This window comes from Daktulosphaira vitifoliae, unplaced genomic scaffold (assembly GCF_025091365.1).
Source record: "Daktulosphaira vitifoliae isolate Bord-2020 unplaced genomic scaffold, ASM2509136v1 Scaffold_4, whole genome shotgun sequence".
In the NCBI taxonomy this organism is placed as follows: Eukaryota; Metazoa; Arthropoda; class Insecta; order Hemiptera; family Phylloxeridae; genus Daktulosphaira; species Daktulosphaira vitifoliae.
The window spans coordinates 34,043,789-34,065,144 of record NW_026099575.1 but is presented as its reverse complement, the minus strand read 5'-3'; the positions used below and the strand labels follow the sequence as shown (position 1 = coordinate 34,065,144).

At 24.2% G+C, this 21,356-nt stretch overlaps 1 protein-coding gene and 1 long non-coding RNA gene across 9 annotated transcripts in view; both read left to right on the top strand.

The window, feature by feature from the left end:
- The window catches only part of LOC126905896 (farnesol dehydrogenase-like), a 42,944-nt gene extending 26,795 nt beyond the window's left edge, over positions 1-16,149 (top strand). For 2 of the 8 annotated variants that reach the window (XM_050686024.1, XM_050686025.1), the window contains exons 2-7: positions 12,981-13,185; positions 13,344-13,518; positions 14,282-14,408; positions 14,467-14,596; positions 15,561-15,710; positions 16,013-16,149. In XM_050686024.1, coding sequence (XP_050541981.1) covers positions 13,054-13,185; positions 13,344-13,518; positions 14,282-14,408; positions 14,467-14,596; positions 15,561-15,710; positions 16,013-16,093 — 795 coding nt within the window. In that variant the 5' untranslated portion in view covers positions 12,981-13,053 and the 3' untranslated portion in view covers positions 16,094-16,149. Of the gene's footprint in view, positions 1-10,266; positions 10,494-12,299; positions 12,436-12,980; positions 13,186-13,343; positions 13,519-14,281; positions 14,409-14,466; positions 14,597-15,560; positions 15,711-16,012 lie in introns of those variants that run through there. The other 6 variants (XM_050686026.1, XM_050686020.1, XM_050686023.1 and 3 more) reach the window with 5 other exon arrangements.
- A 1,694-nt stretch (positions 16,150-17,843) lies between these two features.
- On the top strand, positions 17,844-19,093 carry LOC126904496 (uncharacterized). The gene is made up of 3 exons (XR_007703763.1): positions 17,844-18,203; positions 18,268-18,590; positions 18,648-19,093. It is a non-coding gene; the product is annotated as an uncharacterized LOC126904496 (long non-coding RNA).
- Positions 19,094-21,356: the final 2,263 nt, after the last annotated feature.

Here is a 21,356-nt window from a genome sequence, read left to right as displayed (position 1 = left end):
TTCCCTCGTTCCCCGTAAATGGGGGAAACCTCCAAAAAAATTACAAATTTAAAAATCGCTAATTTTCGAAATTTTTTCAATTTTTTTTACTAAAAACTGCCGTAACTTTTTTAAAATGACAACTTTTTTACAAAAAATTAATTTTTTCAACTTAACTTTTGAAAGTGTTCCGGAAGGTCTGACACTTTTATATATACCTTAAATTAAAGCTAATGTAATATACTTTATATATGTAAAAAAAAATTTCGGACTTTATTTTGTCTTCATGGTGAAAATGGCTACCAAATGCTATTGTGTGAAAATTCTCAATTTTATTTTTTACATTTTTAACTTTATAATGCTATAACTTATTGAAAAGTGTATTGATCAATATAATTTTTTTATGGGAAATACTATTTTTTAATAATCCCTTTTTCATTCGACATACTTTATCTTAATCAGGATATTAATAAGGAACTAGCAGTTTATGAAGCTTTTGGAATAATCCACCAATTTTTTAAAATTAAACACTATCTAAAGATTTGCATCGAAGCGTTTTTTTTGATAGTGATTTTAATCACTGTCAGATATCATTATACTTGATCCAACTATGCCACGTCACCACTGTGCCGCGACCCCCCTGTGCTGGGTTTTTTTTTAATTTAACAATCATAAAGTATTTTTATGTTCATTTCTTGTACTTTATACGGGTGTCAATTTAATTTTTTTAAATAACAACATAAAGTTGACTAGCTTATTTAATAAACAATTAGATAAGCTTTCTCTTAATACATAAAATAAATGACCTGAGTAGCACCAATCAAGAATTTAATATCTGTATTGGCACTCATACAAGGTGACTGACACCCCAAGTAATTTTGAGCAAGTTTAACTAATTATAAGCAAATTATTTTATATATAGAAATTGAATTTACAAATAACAAGAAAAAAAATACCTATCTTCATTTCATTTTTATTTAAAAATCTCCCCTAATACTTCTCTAATAAGACCTAAAATTTTAAATACTTTTTATATGTAATGTTTTTCTCTAGCTATTACAATAAAAACAATTTTATTTATTTATTCACGCTCAAGTTAAAACCATACGTGGTAAACCAATAATACACCGTTTTAGCAAAACAACTGCAATACAAGTGATGTTTAAAAGATACGTATGTGTTCGTTTAAAATTCTTTGAAAAATTTGTCATTGTTTAGTATATATATTTACTAATATTTCAATACTTAGTTTGCAGTCATTACTATATTTTTTCAGTCCAAAAAGATTAAAATGCACAAAACATTAGCTCTCCCCTATTATAAATTTAAGTTTTTTCATAGAAAAAAATTTTAATGTGAGAAAATAATGAAAATATGTTTTTGTTTCTAAAAATAATATAAAATAAGAAAAGAGACTAAATATTTTTAAATCCCTATAATATGCAAAATATGGAGAAAAAAAAACTTTTTGATAAGTAACCAATGATTAACTAATCGTCATCATTTTTGACCCTTATAGAATTTCATAAAGTTAAAATAAACATGTCTTCAACATCAGCATTCACGTTACATTAAACATCGTATAAAATATCTTTTCTGGGATAATTAAAATACTATATACACAATATTTCATAATTTCAGTCAATTTTTGTATTTAAGAGAGATTTTATTGAATATTTATACTTATAGTAAGGTAATTATAAGCTTTTTCATAAGCTTTAAGTCTCTATAATTTCCACACTCCTGTATGTCACCTTTATCTTTAAATATCGGCACCAAAATACTATTCCTCTATTCATTTGGAATTTTCCCTTCTAATAAGATTTTATATAAAAGTATTTAAAGTATTTTTCTTCAACTACCTTATACTAACACCGACTAATATTTTCCATACTTCTACTGGCACTTCAGTAAAATTAATCATTAATAAAAATTCAAATAAATTAACACATTTTATATTACATACATTTTAAAAGAATAGTAAAATAATTTATTAGAATAATTGTTTTTATTTATTTAAATAATAAGTATCAATTAAAATTTTATAAGATCTGTTATAAATTGCAATCAATGTTTTAACAAAAATGTTGTTAAATAATGTTTAATAATTCCAATTTTTTCATAAAAATTATACTGTTCAGACTAATTGATATGACTAGCACCTATATGAATTTATTATTTTTAAAGTTAAATTTTATCATGGAAAACTTTTTTTTACCTATAAATAAATTTTTCTTATATACTAATTACGAGCTGTCGTTTGTATAAAATATAAACGATTTCAAGAATTTCAAGAATAATTAATGCTAATGAGAAATAAATAAATTCTTAAACATGTTACAGAAGTGAATAATTATTTTATAATCAGAGATTCGAACCAATGGCTTTTTTTATTGTTACAACGACAATAAACAACTAAGCTCTATTATTAAAGTATTAATACTTTCTTTGGTTCGAACAATTTTCTCTATTTTTTCCAAAAATAAAATTTAGAATTTTATTAATAAATAACAATGATATTTTTTTGCACTAGTAAAAATTATATTTCCTAACTAAAATCAAGCGAAACTCTGATATAAACGTTATACTGGACTTTTCAATTCAACTTTTTTTGATTTAGGAATTTTTGTACATGATTCATTAATTAAATGAAAATCATAATTAAAAATAATGTAAGTAAATGTAAGGATTATAAGTAATAAATTCAATTAAATCATATTGAAAAATATTTTGACTGAATCAAAAAGTGTATTGTTCATATACAGCTCTTATATTAATTAAATAAATAAATAGGATAATAAATTTAACTATTTATCAAGCAAACAATTTTTATTTCAAATAATAAAAATATAATACATTTAATAAAATAAAAACTGTCGGGTATTTAATGACATTAGTCATGTTTGACAAAAATTGTAGCGCAGTAAAAATTTAAAGTAGACTATTAATTTAAGGACTGAAATGTCAAAATTAAATATTGAAAACAATATTTATCCAACAGTTTCTTAAAATACTATTTATATTTTAAATTATATGTATGAATAAAACAAAAATCTTTAAGTGTCTGATAAATAAATACACATCTCAATTTTTATATTTCGCAAATTAATGTTTCTCATATAGACATAATTTCTTTAAGTTATTTTTATTTGATGTCAAAATTAACAACCGTTTCTATTGAAATTTTGAAAAACCTTCCTATAAATAAATAAGTTACACTTAATGGGTTTCATCTATATCTTATAACAATTAATCATTTCAATTTCTCCTAAAATTGTGCGCATTAAAGGACAATCAAAGAAGTTGAATTTTCTTTATATACCCACTCGTTAAAGCTTTTTTATAGTAGTGACTACAAACAATAAGGTCCGGAATTATAAGAATTTATACATTTTGTCAAGTTATTGTGAACATACGATGATCCAGTACAAATTTTTATCAATTGACTTGTAATTGTAGTTACGCGTTGTTACCAAGGTTATAGTTTTTGGAGTAATTGAGGAAATCTTTTTCTGAGATATTCCTAAAACGAAAAATATTTCAATGATTTTATACAATCTTATGACAATGTTCCACAAACTTGGGGACCCTTCAAAGTGGCTCAAACAAAATTAAAAAGTTTATAAAACTCCTGGCCCTAATAATTAGCATTAAATTTCACCTATATATATTTTGTTTTTTTGTAATATTATAAAACATGAAAATAAAAATATATTATATTTTACAATGTAGACATAAAAAAATAAATAACAAATTTGTTTTTGTTCATGACACATTTTTTGCTATTTAATTCTGTAATATTTACTCTTAGTAAAAATCTGATAAAAACATGAATTGACTTTTAATGGATGTAACATAAATTTACATTGACTAATATTTAGACCCATTTTATTTTACTACATTTTTGAAAAATAATCATATCACAACAATAATTATGATTTGAAAAGTTTTTATTGTATGTTTATTAATATTTAAAAATAAAACAATGAGTATTTAATTTTTACTATTGGTAGACCAAGATCGTCTTTAATATATATGAGTCATTAAGCAAAAATAATTGTAATAAAATTAACGTCATTACTTTCACAAGCGCGAGGCCGAGGCTTTAATTTTTCCTTAAGAATGGTGGTCTTGTCATAGAGTAATTTTAAATTATCCTATCATTAGGTAAATTCAAATAATTTTTTTAATAATCTTTATATTTATACTCGTAATTAAGTGAATTTATAACATATTGTATAGCAAATAACGTCTAATTAACTATACCTCACACAATATCTCTAAAAAAATTAGGCAAATTATAATTATTTCTTTTTAGAAGTTAATAGGATACTACGTTTTATGATTTAAAACAAAAATTGGTCCCATCCCTTCTCTCCCCTTTAAATTAGTAATCGTGTAAATTTTTTTAAATGGAAATATATATGCTTAACAAGATTAGAGATAATAAATTGATTTAATTAAGAAAATTATAGGTCTATAACAATTTTTGAATATGTATTTTAAATGATATTAGAAATTTTATATTATAATAGATGGAGTAGTGCTGTCCATAAAAGCCTTAAGATAAAAATAAATAGATCCGTGCTTCATCTCTTGATATTATTAAAGTGATTATAATTTCCAAAATACTAATTCCAAGTTGTTACAGACCAGTTATTTTATTAGTTAGAACATTTATTTTATCGCTTTTAGTTTTTGTGATAATTACTCATTAGTACCTTAGCAATAATTACACAGTTAAATCACACAAAAAATATATACAAATTATTATTTTTTTTAACTTTCCTAAAATTATTAAAAAATTGCGGCATTTATTGATTACTTGTTATAATCAGTGACAGAGACACAGTGTTTCAAAAAACAAAATATGCGATCAAAAAGAAAAATCATTAGTAACACTAAAGTTTTGAAATTATTATATTTTTTTACCATAATGTTAAACAATAAGAAATATTATTCTCAGATTATTGTATTAGTAGCTAATGGAGCCAGTCACTTTCCAAATTGAGCTATTCAATAATTAATTTTAGCTTCGATGCGAAGCTGAAAAGATATTAATTTTTCCATTATGTGTTTATTTTTTTTTTGTTTTTTTGTCTTTGTTTGTCAGTTCTCATTGGACCAATTTTTCTCAACAATACGTTAAAAGATCACAATTTGTATCTAGTTGAAAACATTTATCTCTAAAATTGAAAATTTTGTCCTCGTTTGCTGATTTAGTAAAAATCATTACCCATGGCAATGATTTTTTTGCAATTTTTCCGTAATTTTTTTTTGAGTTAGAATTCTGCTTTTCAATAATCCATCAATTTCATAAAATTAAACACTGTCTACAGATTTTTAGAAATTAAATGAAAAAAAATTTACCGATTTTAAAATTCATAATTTTTTTGAGGATTTTCACTATTTATGAGGAACAAGGGCAAAATGTTCAATTTTTGAGAGTTATATCTTCAAGAAATAATTTCTTTTTACTCAACTAAATACATTTAAAATAAAAATACTGGTATTAAATTTGAATTTAGCATCCTCTAAGACTCAAAATAATAAAATAAAATAATGATAAATGCCCCCTTACAGTCCACAAAATAATTTAAATGTATTATCTAACATCAATTTGTATTTAGCAACCTATATTTTATGTAATAATATTTTTTACTGCACAATTAAAATTTTAAAACAATGAGTGGTAGTATAAATTGTGAGGTTCTAGATAAATTATAAACGTGAGTAGTATCCAAACTTTATTAATTTATAACCAAATGTCTTATGTCTTATTTTCATAAATGTTGCGTTAATTCAGAATCTTTTAAAAGTTACTTTTTAAATAAAAAAAAAATTGTACAAATATGTGGCATACTTATTCCAGACTATTTAAGTATGATACTTTAATAATCAAGGAATTTATTAATCATTATAGGTTTTTATAAATAGATACTTTTAATACTTCATAATAAATCAATAAAACTTCTGAGAACAACAAGATGTTAAAAAGACAATTTTTTTCTATAACAAGATATTTAAATGTATTTATCTTGTATTTTTTTTATTACAATCAAAATATTTGTTTAAAAATTTTTCAGTATAAATGAAGATAGTTTTCGACAATTTTTTAAAAGCTTTTGAGATTTTGATAAGTTTATATAAATTTTAAATATTTTAATAATCATAAATGCTTAAAATGTATTCAAGATATCGAAGCATTTTTATTTTAAATTTCTTTGTAGTATTAATCTATGTAATAAACGTTTCAGTTGTAATGTCGAAACCGTTAATAAATGATTCACAAAATAACATGGGTGGAAATAGCGGACAGTGTAATGATGGAAGCTGCAATCAAAGATTTGAGGAAGAAATGGAAGTTTTCAATAGTTTTGATTTGAATAATTTAAAAAATCCAAACGTATTTAATAAAATAATATCATTACTCTCAGCAAATAATTATGCACTGTGTAAAGTTATCGGAACTATACTCACGCTAAGACAATGTAACTTTTTAAGTTTTATCAAAGTAAAAACTATTTTATTAGCAGCAGCTGCTTACTACACACTTCAAGTCAGTAGCGACAATAATTTCAAAATACCTGATACAATAAAAAACTTATTTGGACAAATAAACAATCAATGTACCGAGACAGAAGCATGCAGATCTAATGTGCCAGAGTATAATTCACAATCTGAAAACAGTGGTTTATTAGGAAATGCCCAGGAATACTACCAGTGGTTATTCGGAGAATTTCCAGGGGGAGCAAATCAGTATACTGACTCAAGAATGGACAGTAATTACTCAGCTAACGATTTGTTAGATCATGAAAAATATAAGTAAGTATAGGAAAAAATATGAACCTCTTTGTAAAGCTCTAAAATTATTATATTTTTATATTATTATAATCATTGTCTTAATAAAAATCAAATTGAAATCATTATAATTCCAGCATCAATATTAATTAACTAAAATCGATTTTCCATTTAAAATTATTATACATATTATTAAATATTGTAAAAATATTTTTTTTAGTATTAACTTGTACAAGGAAAAGTATATTTTATGTATTATTGAATGTTTACAGCTAAATAACAATGTTTGAGTTATTTAATTCAATGTAGATTTTATTTTTAAATTTCCATTGTCATATATATAAATAAAAAATAGACTAACCAAATTTAATTGTTAATTAACAATTTTGTTTAATTATTTTTTTATCGAATTATTGTATCGCAAATACAATTTACGATAGAATATTTATATTCTATCGCATTGACCATTCAAATTCAACAAAACATATTTTAAGAATATCATCAGGTATTGCTAAACTACATTTACGGAATATTAAAAGGTCATTTTTCCAAAGACAACGAGTTTGCTAATATTTACAATTATTTATCAAATCTACGCCGTGATTCATTCAATTTTTAGTCACTTTGACTTAGAAGAGTTTTTATACATCCTTTTTCTGCCGAAAACTTGAGTTATTTATTTTTATTACACAACTTAACACAATTAAAAAAAAAATACGTGATTAGATTGCATTATGTCTATTTCTTATTGAAATTATACCAGGTTATATCTACAACCTGGCTGGACAGAGTACTAGCATAATAACATCATAATCAAGGTATTAATTAATCATAAGCGATTTTCAAAATGTCTCTCCACTTGTCGATTATCCAGTCTCTGTCACAGTGTGGCCATCTAAGTGTAGGACACTAGTATAATCTATTGTGTAAAGAACTGAAATTGAGCTTGTTAATTGAGCATTTACCTTGGAACACTCTATGGATGAGTGAAAAGATGTAGGCCACTTAGAAATCGTTTATTGCACAGTTATGTTATTCAAAATCTCATTATTAGTTTTACAAATTATTAAATTACAAATTTGTTAGTATAAAATACTACACACAAAGTCAAAGAGCATATCACATAAACATACAAAAAAAATGTACATAAAATACCAAAAGAATATTAAATTCGATTTTAACCTTATGTAGATTTAATATATAATTGTACTGAAAAAATACCAATACGCAAATTAATATAGTAATTAAAGTCGCATAGGTTTAAGTGCGTACACGGACGTATATGCAGACACATCACTAATAGTGACTACATGATTTACCAAAAATGAATATTTGTCTTTTTAGGATAATTAGAAGTGAATGGGAACATTTATTTATATGACAAATCCATAATAATACCTTCACCTTAGTGATAAATTAAAAAGTAAATAATATGCTAAAATATGATCGAGTTTTAGGGTGTAAAAAGAGTATTAAGATTAATTTTCTTTATTCTCGTTTAAACAAATTTCCATACGACATAGAAGACTTAAGTAAAGAACAAGGCGATCGAATTCACCAAGACGTAATCTGACACAAAATATTTTAAAAAGAAAATCAAGTAAACGAAGTTATTATATGTGGAAAAAAGGTATTAAATTCAAATTTGTTGAAAAAAATTGTTAAATAATATATAATGATAATAATAATATATAGAAACAAATTGTAATTTTGGCGTTATCAACAACTAGCCAATTTCAAAATATTTTTGTACATATTTTATATAATAAAAAATTTTAATTCTCATAAAAACATTCATTGGTTATTATTTTTATTATAATAGGAAACGTATACAAAGTACCATAAATGAATTAATATAAAAAAATATATATTTCAATGAGTATTAATAATATTTCTATTGTATATTAATGCTAATTAATAGATTATTTATAAAATTTTTGTATCTTCAATTTCATCAATATTACCATCTGGAAATTATTTTTTTTAAAAGTTTATATTTTTTTACTTAAAACAAAAAAAAACAATTTTCTCAAGTGAAAAATTGTAAATTTCGTTTAAATTCAACAGTAATTAAAATTCTTAAGTATTCTGTTATAGAAAATAATATTGCCGTGAAATTTACTATAAAATGATACAATACTGAAATCTCTTGCAAATTTTCGAGATATTTTGTAGTTACAGAAATCTTACATTTATTCAAAAAGCACGTAATTGATATTTTTCAAAACCTTATAAAATTATCTATTTCTTATTTTAAGTTTCATAGTTTTATAATAAACTAAAAAAAAAAGTTATATTCCATAGTTCAGTTTTTAGAAAAAAAAAAACTAATTCAACTATAAGGTCAAAAAAAAAAAAAAAGATAGAAACTGGTATAAATAGTAAAAATAGCATAACTCTTATTACCATAATAAAAAAATTTCAGGAAAGTATAACAAATTACATTACTTTATGCTACTTATACTTTATTATATTGTTCAATTATTAATGAATAATTACCTTAAAAATTAGATGTTCTAAAAAAATTCTGAAACCAGTTTTGGATTAAGCATCAAAATTTCTCCCAAAATTCAAATTAAATTTGTAAACAAGAAACCTTTTCTTGTTATTTATTTTCCTGTGTAATTAATTTGATTAAAAACTATTTTTTCTGTATATTTTTAAATAATACATGTTTTTTATTCGATAAATAAAGAAAACAATTTTTAATCCGCCTATAATTGCAAATACAAAAAATAGGTTTATGTTTTTTTTGTTATTCAACTCAATTACAGAGTGATAAATATAAATAATCGTACAGAATAGACAGGGCAGTTGTACGCATACAACGAACTTTAAGCTTTTATATGACGTGTATTTTATTTTAAATAACGTTATTACTCCTGCAAACTTTGTTTATCATATTAATACTTACAGCGCGAAAATTGAGTTATAATAAATAACTGTATAAATTATGAATGGCCTAACTGAAATGTTGTTGTCACAACTATAATAATCTAGTTGAAATTACTAAAGATATGTAGTCGTCCGAATATGTAATAATCATGTGTTTAACGCTAATGATGCTTACATTGTTCCAAAAATATATATGCTATTTTTTAGTCCTTTTTGTGACTTTTTAAGTTAAATATTTTAATTCTTCTTAATTTTCCTCGCTTTATCCCAACTACTTGGGGTCAGACTCCCTTATCCTAAACTTCCCCTTGACACAAGTTAAATATTTTATATATATTTTTAATTTTAATTGCTCTCATATAGTCAAGTGTATATTATTGTTCAGTCGATCCAAAGCGGAATAAGACCGTGTTGTTGTTGAGTTTCGGTTGTCATCGCCATGAGCGCGACCTGCCCTAACTGGTTTTACTTGGGGTAGTATGTGCGATGGTCGCCAATGGCGTCATTCCCATACTCGTGTGCTCCCTGTGCGCGTGTGTGTATCTACAGTGGAATTACGGACACTGTTTGTCNTGTAACTACAGTGGAATTACGGACACTGTTTGTCTTTATGAGGAGTCTTTAATTATTAAGCGCTCTTATATAACAGGCAGATTACGTAGGACGAGAGTCTACATTTTCATGTTTCGCTTAAACATTTTGTCAGAAGCTAATTAATAGCTTACTTCGGATGCAATCGGAGCGTCGGACACGATTGTTATATAAATATTGGACAATACATCGTCACCAACGTCGTTCATCACTCGGTCACGAGCAAGGTCAGTATATTTTGTGTATCGTATTATTAAGTTAATAGTTCAATATAACTAGCCGTTATTATTTGAGCATTTATTAACATTAGAGATTAAGTTATCATTTGTTAATTTTATTTATTGAAAATATTGGCGTTATAAAACAAAAGAGATATACAGCCCACAAAATGTTTTGATTTATTAATTTAGTTTTTTTTGACTTAGCAAAGAACCAAAAACATGAACCTTCATTCGGCGAATTGTCGTTTGAGTAGTTACGTCATATAATTATGGACAAAATTAAAAATATCAGTAAATTATTCTTTGTTAAAATAAGTTTGCTTTATTCGCCGTTATTATCCAAATAAAATGCAAAAAATTATTATGTTTGCATATATTTTACAAAATATCAAATATGTTCTATGTTAATTGAGACATGTTATTTTATTATAATCTAAATAGTGACTGCTAACATTTACATTTAGAAATGTTATTAATAATAGATAATGCTAACTAAATAAGTCTGTTAAAAGAAACTGAATATGATATCAGTCCAACAAAATGACCTATCAGTTAAATCATGACAAATGTTTGGATATTAACTACTTTTTATAGTTGGTTCGACTATATTAGTTGAGTTCTTCCGTCTCTATAATTATTATATTATTATCGCAAATTAATCATGTTTTTTTAAATGGGGTATTTAAATGGATGTTTCAACTGTATAGATTTTTTCGTATATATCTCTGGAGAGAAATATTTACAACTTATAATATTATGAGAAATACAATTTTGGATGTCTCCAATAAACTATTTATATATTAAAAATAATATGCAGAAATGTCACAGACATTTCTGTATACCAAAAGTTAATTTAAAAATATTTTCGGTAACCAAAATGTTATCACGTATAAATGTGATAACCTTTTAGTTTCCATGTTGTGATATATAGTTGTTGTATAGTATAACAGTAAACTATTATCTTATCTGAAATTAAAAACTGTACACAGCTAGATTTACAGTATGAACGCAAGATTATTTAATAGAATAATTTGTCAAGTGTATAATGTCATAAACATTTGATTGATATACAAAATATTCTAATAACAAATAATGAATAAAATTGCTGATAAATTATACGCTCAATTTTTCTTAAAATAATAACTATGAAAAGAAAACTATTTTTTGTATTTTTAAATTTCACATATTTTTCTCATTGCTATATTTTTTGAATAATTTCAGGTTACTGAAAACTTTTGGATAATTATTCTATAGAATAAATTTCTAATTAATAGAATACTGTAATGAACGTTGAGATAATAAACAAATAACGTAATATTTTTCTTTTATAATTTTGGTTTGAAAAGGATGGAAACTTATTGGCACACTTATAAATTACTAGAACCACCAAATAAGCCAACTTGAGTCAGTTAAACATTTTACATATTTTACTACTTAACTTTTGTGAACAATTATTGCGTGTGTCTTAATAATTCTTGTAAACATTTTTATATTCACTAATTATAATGTTACATTTATTATTTATTTGAATACATAATATAGCTGATAATTTTTATAATAAGTGGTTTAAATATGTTATCATTTTTATCTATATCGAGCCTGCTATTCATTTTATCATAATAACTAAGTAATTAAACATAATTACTAAAGATAAATAACTATCAATTGTTTGAATAATTTCGATAATAAATACAATAAAAATATACAGGGTGTAAATCTTTCGAACCATAGTAATATATAGGCGAGTATCCTTGGAGTGTGTAAACAATGACCTCGTTTNCTTTTTCATATATTAATCCAGTTTAGATAAAAGATTCATATAGTATAAGCGTTATACTTACATATTTATGAATCTAATTTCAATTAAATAATTGACATTTATAATTTTAAATGAAAAATGAAATAATCGCAAAAGAACTCATTACTATTTTTATCGATCTTATTCTAAGTAAGTTTTGAGTTTATAGAAGTAAATTATAACGAAATTTTGACTCAAATTGAATATTACACATTTATATACATATATAATTTTTAACATAAATTGTTTAAATTTTATCATTTAGAAAAATATAATAAAAGCAATAAAATTTGTAGATAGTGAAAATTGCCTTAATTATTTAATTTAAAATTATGACTTTTAATTTCCGTTAATATAGCATTAGTAATATTAGTGTGTAACTCTCCATGCATCAAGAAAAGAAAAAACATTTTAAAATTTGATAGAACTTTCAAAACATACAAATTTACTTAAACGTTTATTGTTTTAACTATAATTCAATAACAACTGTCAAATTACTAGTGGATAATTAGAATTTTTACATTAACTAAACATATTTTTAAATTACCTAATTTAAACAGTGTATATCATTTTTTTTCGAAAAAGCATTACATTGAACAAATTTTTAATGAAGTTTAATTTTTATATTTATGAAATTCTATTTTGTGAAGTATGATTATATTTTATGTTTCTAAAAGTTGTGCCAACATTTTCAGAAGTGTTCATCACACTTGTTCATAGAAAAATATAAGTCAAATAAAAAATAATTTGTTTCAAACTCTATCAATTATGGAACAGTGGCGTGGACATTTAGCTGTCGTTACTGGAGCAAGTGCAGGCATTGGTTCTGCAATAACTATTGAACTGTTAAAACACGGAGTAAATGTAGTAGCTATTGCAAGGAGAGAGCACCTTCTTATTGTAAGGACTTATCAAAACTTAACAATCTAAAAAATGAAAGCACAGTTTAAAAAAAAAAAATTAAAGGATAATAATAATCCCCTATCCAAATCCAACAATGCTTTAAAGACGTAAAATTTATTATATAAATTAGGTTCATTTTTTTTTTTTTTTAATAGGAATTGAGTAATTTAGTAAAGGAAAAAGAATGGCGTGGAAAGATTTACTTGAAACCATGTGATATAACTGATGAAGTATCTTTGAAAGATGTATTTAACTGGATTGAAACAAACATAGGCGGAATAAGTATAATGATTAATAATGCAGGCATGTTAAGGCGTTCTACATTATTGGGTAAGAATGTAAAAATACATAATTTATACAGAAAAAATGTTTAATTTTAAGCTTAACATAACAACAAAAAATTTATATAGTAAAAAGATCCATGTCTATAATCGACCCAAATACAATACCAAGTTGAAATTACTAAATAAATTTAGACATTATTTTTTATAGCTATATGAATAGTTTGTCGTAAATTAATCACAATTTTTAGTTAATATATATTTTTTACCTTTAAATGCAAAAATATTCTTTATTTTATTTAACATGTTGATAACAAAATAATAATCAATCAAATTAGGGACATGTTTTTATCCAGAATACGAATCACAAGAGAAAATATTTCTCTATCTACTTCAAAAGAAGAAAGTATTTTATTTTGTCTGTACGGGCGCAGTTTGTCGAAGCTATTTTATAGTATTAAATAGCGATAAAAAGACCAGGCGATGATTTTCTGATAAATAATACCAGTATCATAACCTAAGAGCTGACACGCGACACATACCGTCACATATTAAACATATATAATCCATCATTTTGAAACAGTCTATTTCATAATAACCATAATATTATTGCGTTTATTATTAATCGAAATAAGTCTAGTGAGATTGAATCGCTTATTCACGGCTTATCTCTATGATTTTTCTCATTATAATGTTAATGACTGACTCGTCCTATCTTATAGGATTTTTTACATGTAAATACTATTTAATTCAATTAATGTTACTATTTAAATTATTGTTATAATTAAATGTCCTACCAATATGCAATTTAGGGGGTAGCACGGCTGATTGGAAATCTATTTTTGATCTAAATGTTATGGCATTAAGTGCATGCTCAAGAGAGGCATATCAATCTATGGCTAAACACAAAATTAATGGACACATAATACAAATTAATAGGTGCTCTAATAATATTTAGTTATCATCTCTGTATATAGTCTTAATTTTGTATTTGTAGCATTGCAGGACATGCTCTGACTCCAGTTTTCGCTCACAAAATGTATAATGCATCAAAATTTGCTGTGACAGCTTTATGTGATGGCTTAAGACATGAATTACAGTTAATGCAATCGAAAATCAAAGTCACTGTAAACATTTTTATTTATTAATAGTTTTTAAAATCAGATAAATTAAAGAATTTGTAAACAGAAAAAGAAAAAAACTTGTATAAATATACGAGTTTTATTTTATTTTTCTTATATCACCATAATAAAAAATCATACTTGAATTGTTTTTACCAATTTTAAAGTACGGGTGTTTCAAATAATTTTATAAAAATTAAAAAGAATCAACAATAATACCAGCTAAATAAATCATAAAAAAAGGTGCAATACAAATATTAGAAAAAAATTCATACAATAATAATTTTTATTAGTGAATAAAAAAAGATAAATTTTCATAATTTGGTATCATTTATATACATTTGCGACATTAGTGAACTCATTTCAGTATAATAATAGTTTTTTTACGTCACTATATTGACATATAATGAAATTTTAAAAATCAAAGTTTAAAATTATGATCGATTAGACATTAAAAGAATTCTAATTACCCCACTGTAATTTGATACGAATAGTTGACAAAAGTTTTATAACAAACAGACTACTATAGTTATATTAATTATAATTTAAATAATTAAAATAAACATAAATTATTTAATTGCTTTTAAATTCGGCTAATTTTCGTTTGAAGGAAATAGAGGAAGGCCGAAAAAAGATGACTGGATGTAATTGGAGGTGATTTATGAGGACATATTTATACACCAGCTAGGACTGCTAGTGTGTATATAAATAATATAGCATATCATGTTAAGTGGAGGTTTAGAATACGAGTGGTCGGCCCCAAGTAGTTGAGATAAAAGCGAGAGAAAAGAAGAACCAATACTTTATAAATTTGGCACTAAACTTTGTTATAATATAAAACTTACAAAATATTAACAACTTAAGAAAATAGGCAAATTATGAAAATCAGAACCAATCTTTATAAAACTAAAAATTAATTAATAAGGACGGTTTGATAATATTAAATTTATTTAAAAGAATTATTTTTTAGAGCATCAGTCCAGGCTTAGTTGACACAGAAATTTTTGAAGTGGCTCAATGGAAACCATTAAGTCACGGCAAATCTAGTGATATGATATTGAAATCGGAAGATGTCGCAAATACAGTTATTGCAGCTCTGTCAACACCTCCAAATGTTTTGGTTTGTCAATATATTTTATTAATATAAAAGATAATATATATATATATATATATATATTAATAGCAATATAAATTTATATATAACAATAGTTTTTAAATAGTCCGGTAACGTTGGATTGGGCATTTATTTGTTGTTAGTGCTCATACAAATCATATTTCGTATAAAAAATGTTGTGTATAGTAACCGATTAGTTTATTAAAAATACTATTCGCACATTATACCAAACAACATAAATATGAAAAAATAATTGTTGTGTCATTAAACTTTACTCTTGAATTGATAATCAATTTGATTATTTTTAGGTTGCAGAACTTATTGTTATACCAACTGGCACTACTATACAAAAACATAATTCACCCTCGCCACCTTTTGACTTAAGCTAATGATTTATAAATTTACTACTATTTTATTGTATTTAAATAAAAAAACATCAAAATGATTAGTATTTATATTATTTTAAAATACATTAACCTTGCATAGATAAATGTTTAGAAAAATATTAAGATAAAGTATGTCGAATCTAAGAAGACTATAAATATTATTTCTCATAAAAAAATTGTATTGATCCTTACACTTTTAAATAAGTTATAGTATTATAAAGTTAAAAATGTAAAATATAAAATCAAGAATTTTCACATAAAAATAGCATTTGGTAGCAATTTTCACCATGAAGACATAATAAAGTCCAATGTTTTTTTTCCATGATAAATCATGTTCATTAGCTTTAATTTAAGATATATATAAAAGTTACCAAGTTTCTGGAACACTTTCAAAAGTTAAGTTGAAAAAGTTAATTTTTTGTAAAAAAGTTGTCATTTTGAATCCCCTCTTGTGGGCAGGTAAAGAGTCAGATTTATAAAAAAATATACCAAATGATAGTTTAAAACATCATGCATCTATAAAAAAAAATTATATTGATTTGATTATTTTTAAAAAAGTTATGGCAGTTTTAAGTAAAAAAAATGTCGAAAATTAACGATTTTTAAATTTGCAATTTTTTTGGAGATTTCCCCCATTTATGTGGAACGAGAGAAATTTTTTTAATTTTTGAGGGTAATATCTTCAACTATATACAATTTGTGATCTTTTGACGATTGTTGAAAAAAATCGGTTCCGTGAGAGCTGAGAAAAAGTGTTAACAACACGCACACAAAAAAAAAACAATAGTAAAAGCAATACCATATCAGCTTCGCATCGAAGCTAAAAAATGAGAATTAGAATACGTAGGTCATTTTTCAGTAATTGCAAAATTTGTAATATTTTATTACATAATAAGATTTACTGAACAGTTAAGTTTGAATGATAAAAGCTATATGTACCGCTTAAATAAGCTAGTTAGATAATAGTTGAAATTCGTAGAGGCTCACCTTTACGAATAAATGATCGAGATGTTTAAGAAAGAAATTAAAATTCAATTAATAATCGAGGATTATATCAAACTTTTAGAGATCAAGTCATTAGTAGAAATTTGGAATTTAGAGTAACTTAGTCCCCTAAAAGTAAAATATAGAAAAATATAATAGAATATTTGTTATTAATATATTTGATTAATTAAATATAAAGGGATTTTTTTGAAAACGTTTTTTACTTTGATGTACGATTTTACATAATAGCACAATTATGGACTGGATATTTTTATAAATATGGTAGTACACTTCAAAAACCTTTATTTTATATAGGTTAAAAGTTGTTAGACGTTCCAAAACATTTTCAAAAATTAAGTTCAAAAAATTTTTTTTATATGCGAGAGTAGTCTTTATTTTTAAAATTTTCCTCTACTTAGGTTTTCCATTGAATTTATACAGAAAATATTTTAAAAGAAAGCACATTGTCACTGGAATACCTTATAAAAATTCAATCCAATCAATGTATTTTTGAAAAAATTATAGCAAAATGATAAATATGACAAATTTTCACATAAATTTTTGGCTTTTAAGTCAAATAACTTATAGAAAAAATATCGTAAGAATGCTTTTAATTTACATTTTAAATCTGGTATTAGATAAGTTATCAGACATTTCAAAACATTGTCATAAATTAAATATATATTTTTTTTTAATTGCCAAATCAATATATTTAAAAGGCAAAAAAAAATTATATTAAATATAATATAATATAAAAGACTGAGGAGACCCAAAACCATTTTAAATCTAGTAAAAATGTATCTTAAAAGAAATTTATAACACAAATGTATTATACCAAACACTATTTTTAATATAGAATAAAATAATAGAAATTAAAAGACTTAATAGAACCACAAAATAAACATATAAGTATATTTTGTCCGTTCGATTAGATTTGGTTGGGTTGAAACTTACTATCGGAACTGAAAATTTGTACAGTTGAGTAAACCGGCCATAAGACGTGATGACGTTTCATCTCTCCCAAGTGATGTCCTTATTTTCAAAAGTTAAGTCGAAAAAGTTGCTATTTTGAATCCCTTCTTGTCAGATTTTCACAAATATTGTATCAAATAAAAGGCAATTACTTAAGGTTTCAATATAAAAGAAAATTATTTCTATTTATTTATTTTTTAATAAGTTATGGCAATTTTTAGGAAAAAAAGTGAAAAAAATATCGAAATGTATCAATTTTTAAAATTATAAATTTTTGGAGGATTTGCGCCATTTACAGAAAATAAGGGAAACTTTTTCTTCTAGTCTTCAACTAGATACGATGTGTGATCTTGTGACGTATCATTGAAAGAAATCGGTTCAGTCAGAGCTGAGAAGAAGTGGCAACATACACAGAAAAAAAACCATATAATTGTAAAATTAATACCTTCTCAGCTTGGCATAGAAGCTACAACTGAGAAATTAGAAGTTCACCCAAAATTAGTGTGTATCGATGCAGTGTAAATAAAGGTGATATCATAAAAAAGTAAGAGATGTGTAACATACCCTATACTTTCAATAAAGCTGTGTTTGGTATTTTTAGAATTGTCGATTACTTTACTCATTAAGGTATTATAGTTGGCAAAATTATTACCAACAATCAGCAAAATACACTACACTTCCACAAAACCATTGACTTAACAATTAACCCTTGATTGCGAAATTAACTATTGATTTGTATCAAAGTTTAAAGAAGCTAAAAAACATCATGGAAAAATTAAAACCTTCTCAGCTTCTCATCGAAGCTAAAAATCTATTTCAGATTTTGTGAGTATCCCAATATTATGTTTTAAGAATTTTATTACTAAAATAAAATTTTCACCAAAGATTAAATTTGTTCTACTTTCAGTATTTAATTTATATATTTCTAAATTTCGATTTTATTAAAGTTCTTCTGCTAAAAATATTGATAAATTTAACTAAACAGTTTTTAAAGTTTATAATAAGGTAATTTTTTTTTTATTTATTGTAATAACTAAAAAAATGTAATTAATCTATTAACTATATTTTATTATATTATCAATATTTATTAATAATTTAATAAAAATAAAATATGTATTATTAAGAGTAAAATTTATAATTATTGGATTTTTTTTATATGATAACCAAAATCCATCATAAAATAGCTTAACCTGCTTTTTAGCTTAGTAGGGATCAAGGGAACCGAGTTTTAGTCATTAAATCTCCCTCTTCCATATAAAAAATAGTCCAGCGCCCCGACTTATAGAAAAAAAAAAATAGATTCTTTTATTTTAAATGAACTCACATTATTTTAAAACATATTTAAAATGTTTTTTATATGCAAGTTTTTTTTTTTAAATCATAATCGATGTTTAAACATAAGGTTGAAAATTTATTTGTTAAATTACTATGAAATAATTTATTTATATACAGTATTATATGTTGAACGAAATTTTTAGTATAAAAATTTAAATATAACATAAGTTATTAAAATAGTTTTAAAGTGCGATAGTACCTGACTGATTATTCTTCAACATTAAAAAATGTTTTTTAAAAATGTTAGTTTTATATTAGTATTTGTAATTGTAAATAATATACAAGACAGTAAAGTTATAGGATATAATGATTTTACTACATTTGTTGAAATTTTGAACTCGTTGATTTCGAGCTCAGATTTAGAACTATTAAGGGACATTGTAGTTGATGATGAATTTAACAGACATCACAATTTATATGACGTCTTTACTTCTACTATAACTAATGAAAACATCAAAGAGAGAATTGAGCAGCTTAAATTGATCTTCAGTTTTTATAATTTATCCGAATTGAATTCTACATTTAATAACATTTTAACTGTAGTTGAGTCGTTCCAAACAGGAAGTATAAATGACAGTTTAAACATTTGCAATGACACCCTCATAAAGGTTCTTCAAGCAGACAATTTTAAAATGTTGCGCATGTTAACGTCTTTATATTTGAACAACATAATGCCAAAGTTCTTGAATTCAAGTCGCCTTAGGGCAATATTACTGTTTGCAGCTATATATTTTACAGAACATCAAATAACGTTCGAAAATCAAAATAACACTTACGATCTCGGAAAAATACTTTTCAATGTTTACGAGGCGTTGTGGAACTATAACAATTCTAGTCACCAGGGTCGCGATCCATTAGGAAATATAAATAGAGAGTCAATGAGGGAAGCTTGTGTATCCATAGGTAGTATGTTTGGATTCGATGAAGCTACAGCTACCGAATGTTTCAATGATTATGCTGATGGCCTTTCGAATTTATTCGATACTTTACTTTCCAATAATAAGTAATTGAACAATCAAAAATAATTATTTTCTATCAACAAAAAATTTCCTAATGATTTTTTTAAATGAATCCCATTCCGATGTATATATTTCATATTAAATATTGTATTAAAAAAACCTATGATGGCATAATAAACAGCATAAATATAGTTGTTTAAATTTTGTGAAAATGCAATTTAAAAATGGCTATGTTTTTGTTTTTAAATACTGATTAAATGTTGTTAACTAATATTATAATATTATAATTATTATTTCATAATGCAAATTTTTATGTATTAATCATATTGTATACTGGACATGATTATTATTTATAAGAAACGAGAAATGTGTATTTACAAAGAAATTAAAGGCATTAAATTTTTACAGTATAAGATTTAAAAATCTAATTTAATTAATGAAATATTTAAAAAATCAACTAAAATAGTAGTTTAAATTATTTTTCTGGAAAATCAAAGTGGCATTCTGAATAACACAAAAAGCAAATTACTAATTTAAAGATTATCATTATATCTTGATAAATGGAATAGATTGAATTTTACTTTATCTGAAATTAACTTATGAACAACTAAGATATTATTACACAATTAGAACAATATGCCCAGAAATAATGATAAGTGCTAAATGAATGACTAATAAAATATTGAATAAGGTTTAAATAGGACAATTTTATATAAAAAAAACTTGGTTTTTTGTAAAAAATGTAGATAAGTGCTGTAAAGTTCTATTAATTATTTTTCTACCATGAAAAATACACATTTTAACAAACAGATTTATCAAGTGTTATCAATCATCCGTTGTTAAAGAGTTAAATTACGTCCTTCATAGAGGACGTATATAATAGTTCTACTGCGATTTTATCATTATCAAAATGATAATGTTTGACGTTTTTTTTAAGTACTCGCTACACCAATCTTTTTGATTGCTTATACATTTTATCTGATTATTATTGTGAACAATAATTATCTTTATAGAGA